General features: G+C 49.9%; 1 protein-coding gene across 1 annotated transcript; it reads left to right on the top strand.

Annotated features, from left to right (window-relative positions):
• Positions 1-226: 226 nt before the first annotated feature.
• LOC149374103 (uncharacterized) lies at positions 227-805 on the top strand. The gene has a single exon (XM_089594435.1). The coding sequence runs from the start codon at positions 227-229 to the stop codon at positions 803-805; it is 579 nt and encodes a 192-aa protein (XP_089450561.1).
• The last annotated feature ends 9313 nt before the right edge of the window (positions 806-10118 follow it).

Below are 10118 nucleotides of genomic sequence, written 5' to 3'. Positions count from 1 at the left end.
TAAACTGCACTATGTGCCCGAGGCCAACAGTTGAGTGCTGCTTCAGATGCCTGGGTTTCGGACACATTGCGAGGCAGCGTTGTGGACTTAACAGGACTGGGGCGTGCTGAAGGTATGATGACAGGGGCCATGTGGCACGAGACTGCTTCAAAAAAGAAGTGAGCTGTTTTCTGTGCGAAAGCGTGGTTCCGAAACCGGACACCAGACGCGTCGATGGGACTGCCAGATGTCGAGCGCCTCAGGCGTCTGTAGAAGCAGCTTGGCGGAAGTGGCGGTGATCCTGCAAGTAAACCTTAATAGGATCGTGCTTGCACACGATCTGCTGGACCAGTTTTCCCGTGCCCGGGGTGTGGACTTACTTTTCATAAACGAGCCGTTCCGCACGTTACCGGGTCAGGGTTGGTACTGCGACAGGACTGTATGCGCGGCCATCCTGATTCGCAACGACAAGTTCCCTGTTTCCGATTCCGTAGGTGGGGACAGTTTCGTGAGGATAAAGAGTGAAAGTGTATTCTACGTGAGCTGCTACATTTCCCCTAATATGTTGATCGGCGTCTTTAGAGGGTGGCTTGCCGAGCTCGAGGATGCTATTCGTGTGTGCGGAGAAAATGGTGACACAGTCCTAGCTGGCGACTTCAACTATAAGGCCATCACTCGGGGGGAGCCGAGAACCGACTACAGGAGGCGGGTGGTGCTAGAGATGGCTACGAGGCTAGATCTCATCGTCATAAACTCTGGTAGTTCAGCAACGTTCAGGCGAACCGGAAATCAGGGCACGATCATCGACCTTACACTAGCGTCGTGACAAATGGCGGCGCTGGTGTCTGACTGGCAGGTTTTGGAGGACTATACGGCTAGTTATCACCAATATATCAGCTTCATAATTAATGAGGAACATGGTGCAAACTTGCGAGGACTGCCTCGAGAGCGCACAGCTGGGTGAAACGTGGCGAAGCTCCACCAAGATTTGTTGCGGGAAGACATGACAAGCGCGCCCCCTCCCACCAATTTATCTAAGATCACCAACTCGGCGGAAGTTGAGGCTCTTGTAGGAGGTACCATGAGACGTGTCGTCAAGGAGTGGTGAGACACGGGTATGCCCAAAAGAACCGCCAGACGGGGCCGGCACTCGTGTTACTGGTGGAGCGGAGATGTTACAAACCTGCGCGAGAAGGTACAGCGCCTACGCCGTTTTGCACAGCAACACAGAAATCGCGTAGACGCGAAGGTGGCTTTGCTGCGTACAAGAAAGCAAGAAGTATCCTAGTACGGGAGATCAAGGTGATCAAGAACCGATTCTGGCGCGAACTCATCAATGATATAGATAAAGATACGTGGGGCCTGGGCTACCGAATCGCGCTAAAAAGACTGCGCGGCTCGGACCTGGTGGCGCCGATGGAGCTTTCTTTCTTGGAGAGGGTGGTCTCTTGTCTCCTGGAGCATCCCGAGAAGAGGCGGGAGAACACAACTGTGTGCAAAGTGCCTCTGTTTACCCTCGATGAATTAAGGTCAGTGGCGCCGAAGACGCCCGGCCGCAAGGCCCCAGGTCTAGACGGAATGCCGTCCGAAGTCCTCAAGGTCATAGCGGCGGAAAAACCACACGTGTTTCTGGACATGTTGGATGCGGCTTTCGCAACGGCATGTTCAGCGAGCGGTGAAAGATCCAAAGGCTCATCCTTCTGGACAAGGATAAGCCACCCTCTTGGTCCCGTCGTTGCTCCAACCTTTGTGCATGCTGAATAATGCCAAAAAATGCTCGAAAGGCTGGTACGAACTTGTCTGAGAGGGAAAGTCAGTCTCTCGAATAATCAGTACGGGTTTCGAGGGGGATGATCGACAGCATGGAAAGGCATGGAAACCCTCACATTACGCGAAGCGCCTCTGTCCTCATGACTCCTCGTGGCCTTGACTTATAGAACCTGGTCTACGATAAACATTTGCGCCTTGAAATGCCTCCGGGGGTCAAGCTGATGGGTTTTGCTGACAACATAGCACTGCACGTTACAGCGAGATCCCGAGAGAAGGCCGAGCACAAGATTCGGTGGGCGGTCGCTATTGTGTCGGAGTGGCTCCGGGATCAGGATTTTGTACTTGCGATCGCCAAGACGGATATGGTCGTCCTTACCAGGCAAAGGTGGTTCGGGGGGGACTTTCACCTGAGCGTTGCGGGTGAGGCAATCTGCGCAAGCCCAGTTGTGCGCTACCTGGGGGTGTGGGTCAACTCACGGCTCACCTTCTGGGAGCACATCAAGAGAGCAGCCAACAAAGCTGCAAAGGTTGCGGGAGCGCTAACACGGTTAATGCCGAACGTTGGGGGCCTGCGAGAGGCGAAAAGACGGCTTTTGGCGTCAGTCTCCAACTGGATACTGATGTACAGCTGTACGTCATTTCGGTGCAGCGCATCGGATCTCTAAGGATAGCTTCCGCCTACCGCACGGTCTCCTCTGCTGCTGTTCTGGTGATAGCACGAGCGATCCCCGTCGTGTTGCTTGCACTGGGGCAGCGAAGAAAATTCTTGGAGTCTGAAGACGAAAGTGATAGCGACAGGTGGGCGGAAACGTTGACGACATAGCAACAGGAGTGGGATCGGGCTAGTGTGGGTAGATGGACGCACTGGCTGATCCCGAATCTGGGACTATGGGTGGGGAAACGGCACGGAGAGGTACTTTATTACCTTACCCAGTTCCTCTCTGGGCATGGTCAGTTCGATGCCAATCTCCACCGTGTGGTGGTGAAAGCATCCCCCAGATGTGCCTACTGCCCGGCGGTAGATGATACCATCGAACACACATTTTTCGTGTGCGAGAGATGGCACCATGATCGCCAGCAACTGGTAGACCGGCTCGGCGTGACACCTACTCCCGAAAACATCGTATCTGAGATGCTTCGCACCGAAGAGGGATGCAGGGTGGTGGACGGATACGTCGGGTCAATGGTCCGTCGCAAGAAGGAAGAGGAGAAAGCCGCCGTGCGGGATGCTGAGGCTGCCTGTTAGGCAGTAGCATAGAAAAGAATTAAATGTTGTAGAGCTAGAGAACAGGTGCCAATATTAAGGAATCCTGAGTCCTCTTCAGAACTCGAGATGATTGGTACCTCTAGCAAATGGTGGCGAGTTAGCTCGTTAATGCTGTGAGACGCGATGGTCTCCCTGGTGGCTCCACCCTGAAGTAATGCTAACGCGGTTCCGCGGTGGATGAAAAGTCACGTGGCATGGGGGGGGGGGTTTTAGTGGGTATGGGTGGTCTAATAAAAAAAATCCACCGAGTCCCACACTACCGTTGTCCCTGCGGTGTGCCTAAATGCATTTCCCCTCCCTCCACAAAAAAAAAAAAAAAAAAAAACTACTACTTTAACTACTACTGCCACTACTTATATTACTACTGATACTACTACTACTACTACTACTACTACTAGTACTACTTCTGCTACAACTACTACTGCTACTACATAGTAGTAGTCCTAGTATCCACCTTCTTGGGGCTGCAAGACGTTGTCTTTGGTGGGGGTGCTTGGCAGTGGATGGGGTAGGCTCTTAAGAAATAGGTGAGCATTTGTCTTAATGCGTGAGAGACTGGGCTTCCCTGAAAACAAAAGAAAAAACAAAAAAGGGAAACTCAAAACAGTGTCTGAGAGTACGAATGTTCGTATGCGTAAGGGAACCGAAGCTTGAAGGGAATTGTCTGGATCTCCGGATGAAATCCAGCCGGCTTGGAGGGCTGGCAGGGGCCGATCCCCAGGGTCCGACCCCCCGTCTACAGCCACTAAGAATCAGCCCTTTATCTCGGTATAGTGGTTTCCTTGACAGATAATTTTTACTCCCTAAACCGAAAGTGTCAAGCGGACCGTGTTGACAGGTTAATTGACCTTCAGGGTACTGGCTGTCTCAAACGGTTCCTTGTGGATACTTAGCGACCTCCACGAGTATCTAGCCTTACTGGCACACGCGGGGCTCTGTGTCGGCGGACTTTTACTTCCCTAGCTTCTTGTGAGATAAAAAAATGAAATGAAGTCAATTATAAAAAGGATTTTTGGGAGGGAAACGGTCAGTGGGACGGATGGAGGCCACTACAGTGCTGTGAAAGTGGAGAACCTCAGTGAAGAGGCCCTCTTCACCCACTTGCACCAGGTTTTGGTCAAGCTGGGGAGTCTCGTAAAGAAATACGGGACAACTTAGTCGGATATCCGGGAGGGTTTAGTGGAGACCCTAATAACAGCACAGGGCCTAAAAAACAGGTTGGATTGAGTTACGGCTGAGGGATTGGGGTCAGACGGCCCCCCTCTCTTTTTGATTCCTTCAGGGGAGAAGAAAAGAAAGGGGGCACGGGATTCTCCGAGCCCTACAAACTCGGTGCAACCGCCGAAAAAAAAGAAAAGGACCGGCGGAGTCAGTGCGAAGACTCAGGAACGGACCCCGCCCACGAAAGAAGGAAACGGGGACGGTCAACCGCTTGACCACGCGAAGTACAAGACCGTTCCATAAGAAAAAGGAAAGGAAAAAAGAAAACACAGGTGAGGTGTGACCCGAGCAGGAGTTCGGGAAAGACCTTACCTCCTGGAGGTGCTGAAAAAAGGCGTCCAAGAGCCAGGCAAGAGGTAATCCTTGTAAAGCCGGCCAAAGGCAGGAAGTACGCCGAAGTCCTGGCCCAAATAAAAAGGGTGAGCCTGGACAAGCTTGGGGGGAGAGTGGCGTCAGTCAGGAAGATGAGGGCAGGAGGAGTCCTCATCAAACTGCGTGACGCCAATGCTGAGTCCCGTGATGCGTTCGCAGCCACATTGAAAGTTGCGGTGGCGGTTTCTGGCGGGGTGAGGACTTTCGTCCCGAGTCGCGTCTGGGAAATCAGGGACGCGGATCCTACGGTGACCAAGGAGAACGTCTCGGCGGCAGTAAAAGGCCAATTTGACACAGCTACTTTCCCCAATTTGGTCGTACGGCTTTCACCTGGGACAATAAGAAGCAACAGGGTGGCCTACGTGGAGGCCCCTGCGTCCGCGGCGCTAGTCCTGAGTAAACTGGACCATTTGCGGCTGGGTTAAGTAAACTGCAGGATGCGGCCCAAACCCAAAGTTGAGCGCTGCTTTAGATGCCTGGGCTTCGGCCACATTGCCAGGCAGTGTGGCGGATCCGACAGGACTGGGGTGTGCTGGAGGTGTGGCAAAAGGTGCCACGTAGCACGCAGCTGCTCCAAAAAAGAAGTGAGCATCTACCTGCGCGAGAGCGTGATCCCGAAGCAGGACACGAAACACGTCGCTGGAACCGTCGGGTGTTAAGCGCTACGGACGTCTGCAGGGGCAGCTCAGCGGAAATGGCGCTGATCCTGCGGGTAAACCTCGATAGGACCGTGCTCGCGCACGATCTGCTGGACCAGCTTGCACGTACTCGGGGTGTGGACTTGCTCTTTCTAAACGAGCCGTTCCGCACGTTACCGGGTCGGGGCTGGTACTGCAACAGGACTGTATGCGCGGCCATCCTGATTCGCAACGACAAGTTCTCACGTTCTCAGTGTCCGATACTGGAGGTGAAGACGGGTTCATGTGGATCAGAAGTGGGCGTGTGACCTTTATAAGTTGCTACATATCCCCTAACATCCCGATTGGTATCTTTAGGGGATGGCTTGCCTATCTCGAAGATACTGTTCAGGTGTGTGGGGAAAATGGTGACATAGTCCTGGCCGGCGACTTTAACTCCAAGGCCATCGCTTGGGGGAGCCGAGAACTGACCCCAGAGGGCTGGCGGTGCTATAGTTGGCCGCAAGATTAGATCTCATCGTCATGATGGTGGTTCAGCAACGTTCAGGCGGCCTGGAAACCGGGGCACGATCATCGATCTTAGACTAATGTCGTCAAAAATGGCGGCACAGGTGATCGACTGGGGGGTCCTGAAAGAATTTACGGCTAGTTATCACCAGTATGTCAGCTTCGTGTTAAACGAGGATTGTGGAGCAAGCTCGCGAAAAATGATTCGAAGGTGCGCGTCTGGGTGGAATGTGGCAAAACTCAATCGAGATTTGTTGCGGAAAGTCATGGTAAGTGCGCCCCCTCTTGTTGATTTGAATAAGATCACAAATACAGCCAAGGTTGAGGCACTTGTGAGTGGCACTATACGTGTCAAGGAATGGTGCGATGCGTGTATGCCGAAAAGATCTGCCAGGAGGGATCGAGGGTCGTACTACTGGTGGACCGGAGATATTGCAAACTTGTGCCAGGAGGCGCAGCACCTTTGGCGTCTTGCACAGCGACACAGAACTCGCTAAGACGTCGAGGTAGCTGTCGCCATGTACAAAAACTCAAAAAAGGCCTTGGTGAGGGTAATCAAGGTGAGCAAGAACCGATGCTGGCGCGAACTCATCGCTGAGGTAGATAAAGATACCTGGGGCCTGGGCTACTGGATCGCGTTAAAAAGACTGCGCAGCTCGGATCCGATACCAGCGATGGAACCTTCCTTTTTGGAGTGGGTGTTCTCCTGCCTCTTCCCAGAGCATCCCGATAGGAGGCGGCAGGACATAAGTGCAGACCAAGTGTCTCTCTTTTTTTCCGATGAATTGAGGTTGGTGGCATCGGAGACGCTGGGGCGAAAGGCCCCTGGCCCGGACGGGGTGCCGTCTGAAGCCCTTAAGGTCATAGCTGTGAAGAAGCCAAACGTTTTGCTGGACATGTTCAATGCATGCCTACGTGCTGGACTGTTCAGCGAGCGTTGGAAGATCCAAAGGCTTGTTCTCTTGGACAAGGGCAAACTACCCCCCCCCCCTGATTCCGTCGTCATTCTGACTCTTAGGGGCATTCGACGATTATGGTTGTAGCCGAGGTTCTTTATTCGGTTAAGAAGGCATGAAAACCCTCACATAAGACGAGAAGCGCCTGTTTCCTGGTGACTCTCGACGTAAGAAACGCTTTCAACTCGGCCAAATGGTCCTACATAAGACGGCTTTAAGGCAGCAGAATGTACCAGAATACTTTTGAAAGATACTGAATAGCTATCTTCAGAATCGTTTACTCCGGTACGACAAGAAGGACATACCAAGACAAAGGCGCCTGACGTCGGGAGTTGCACAGGGCTCCGCCCTTGGACCTGACTTATGGAACCTGGTCTACGATGAACTTTTGCGCCTTGAAATGCCTCCGGGAGTCAAGTTTACGGGTTTTGCTGAAGACATAGCACTGCACGTCACAGCGAGATCCCAAGAGGAGGCCAAGCGCAAGATTCGGTGGGCAGTCGCAATATGGTTGGAAAGGCTATGGGATCACGGTCTTGTTTTTGCGATCGACAAGATGGAGATGGTCGTCCTTACCAGGCAAAGGTGGTTCGGGGGAAACTTTTGCCTGAGCGTTGTGGGTGAGGCAATCTGCGCAAACCCGGTCGTGCGCCACCTTGGGGTGTGGGTTGACTCACGGCTCACATTCTGGGAGCACATCAAGAGTGCAGCCTACAAAGCCACCAAGGTTGTGGGAGTGCTAACACGGTTAATGCCAAACGTTGGGGGCCCGCGAGAAGCCAAAAGACGGCTTCTTGCATCGGTCTCTAACTCGATCCTGCTGTACGGTGCGGAGGTGTGGGTGGATTCACTTGCGAGAGGGGATATCCGGGAGCGCCTTAACTCGGTGCAGCGCATTGGATCGCTAAGGATTGCATGCACCTACCGCACAGTATCCTCTGCTGCCGCTATGGTGATAGCACGAACAATTCCCGTTGTGTTGCTTGCGCTGGAGTGGTGATGAAAGTTCCCAGGCTCCAGCGACGAAAGTGATAGCGACATGCGGGAAAAAACGTTGACGACATGGCAGCGGGAGTGGAGTTAGTCTGGTGTGGGTAGGTGGACTCAGCGGTGGATACCGCACCTTCGGCTATGGGTGAAAAGAAAACACGGAGATACAAATTACTATTTCACCCAGTTTCTCTCCGGGCATGGTCAGTTTAATGGCTATCTTCATCGCAGGACGGTGATAGCATCACCCAGATGCACTTACTACCCTGCGTTGGATGATACCGTTGAACATACGTTTTTAGTGTGTAAGAGATGGTACCATGAGCGCCAGCAGCTGATAGACAGGCTTGGCGTGGCACCCACCCCTGAAAGTATCATCTCTGAGATGCTACGCACCGAAGAGGGATGGAGGACAGTGGATGGCTCCGTCGGGACCATCATACGGCATCACTTCGAACGTCTTTCTTGTGCTAATTATATAATATTTTTGCAAGAATCTGTGATTGGTCGACTTTTTTCTCTGTGAGTCGTAAGACGTCTTATTTTATTAATCATCAAAAGAATCGTTGCTTCACTTTAAGGAATGTGCTGACTCTTGTATATAATTAATCAAACACTTAGTTTTTAAAATTATAGAACAAAATTTGTCCTTTATTACATAATAATCGGTCGCCTTCTTATTTTTTTAGGAATGCGCTGGTTATTTTGTATAGAGTACCTTTCACCTTGATTTCTCAAGAATTCGAGAAGAACAATTATAAAACAATCGTTACCTTATATTATATAGTGGGTATTCGACGTCTTACTTTCAGGAATGTGCTGACTTTTGTTCATAGAGTGTCGATGTGCTATGTCGACGCGTGGCTCGCTAAAAAATGATCTCATTACTCGCGCAATCTACCTCTGATCTTATATCTATGTATAATTATTTTCATACCTCGCGTTTTTGCACATGTCTGTAATGGGAGGAAGGGGTGTAAGGTAGAAAAATTCTGCAACATTGTGTCAAAAATGATTTACGAACTTAGAGAAAAAGAAGTAAGTTACTAAAATGCTTCCAACTGAGTCGACGGAACTTTTTGAAGGTGTAACTGTGAGTGATAAACAAGATCAGGTGGTTATACAAGAAGCCTATATACCACCATCGGTGCGGGCGTTTTTCCACTTACAACATCTACGTCAATTACGGGAATACCCTTTTACCCGAGCATCAGTGACTAATGTGCTAATGGAAGTGCTAGTGTACGAAAATCAATATCGCAATTATCAGAGGTACGTCATTTCGTTCCCTGATTTGCAAACAATGTGGCCGCGAGAGTTAATATATGAAAATCTAACGTGGTACACGTACAACTACGCTGTGGCTTTACCCTGGAGTGACCCGTATTTAATGTTCGTTTATTTTGAAGAAAACTGATGGACAATTATTAACGCTGCAAGGATGGAATATTAAGAAAACATTACCGGTACTAGATTAGAGCTGCAGTATCAGCAGCATCAATAAAGTAAGTGATTAATAATTTCGTGGACAACCCATATAGTATGACGTGTAAAAATTATAACAGAACCGTGAAGTATTATGTGAACTATTAATGTATATCACAGTATTGTGGTGTATGATACTTAATATGTAATACGTATGATAAAATAAAAACTGTGTAAAATTATTCTTATAACCAACAATACTTGTTAATGAATTGTAGTTATACAAATTTCATAAATTTTTATAAAATTTAAAATACCCATGGTGTGACTTCGTTCATTTTCACTTAATCAATACAAAGAGACAAATTGCAAGATCAATTTGCGCCCGTTAAAGAAATATACTTCGTATGTAATAGAATACTTATTATATTGCACATCATCGCTCTCCGTATCTCCAAGATATCGTATGTCTCTCTCTCTCTCTCTCCACGTCTCTCTCTTTCTCTCTTTCCGTGACATCTAGATTTCACATGTTCTCCCCTCCGCTCGACAGTTTTTCATACTCCCATCTCACAAATACTTACATGCAACATGGCTTCGTCAAAGTAGACCCCTACTCGAGTGGTGGGGGTTTGTTTTCACGGGCCAAAGTGTTGCAGCAAGTACTTATGAACTATACTTGTTATAAGGACTGTTACGAACTTATAGAAGAAGTTACAGGATTGTCATGTGGATATGGAGCAGGTAATCTCGGCACATTGAATAAATGGATCAAAGTAGCCAAAATATTGTTAGTGAAACGCTCCAACAAAAAAGGAGGAGCAGGGGCTGGAACCCGATCAACTAAGGATTTGCGAAACTTTACGTAAGCCACTCAGTCACAACTGACGCCAGAAGTGACTGTATTAATTGCACTTTTAGATGCACTGTTGTGTCGTCAGTTGTACGCAGGTGTGCCAACATATGGGCGCTGGCTAAGCCAAGTCACGCCCA

This window comes from Copidosoma floridanum, unplaced genomic scaffold, assembly GCF_036245765.1.
Source record: "Copidosoma floridanum isolate Cflo_tuat_1 unplaced genomic scaffold, Cflo_Japanese_pri ptg000021l, whole genome shotgun sequence".
Classification (NCBI taxonomy): domain Eukaryota; kingdom Metazoa; phylum Arthropoda; class Insecta; order Hymenoptera; family Encyrtidae; genus Copidosoma; species Copidosoma floridanum.
Note: the sequence above shows the minus strand (reverse complement) of the source record. Positions and strands in the feature narration are given on the sequence as shown.

Bases quoted from the DNA above. Each gene is read 5' to 3' on its own strand.
- LOC149374103 (XM_089594435.1), top strand. From the start codon at position 227: ATGTCGAGCGCCTCAGGCGTCTGTAGAAGCAGCTTGGCGGAAGTGGCG.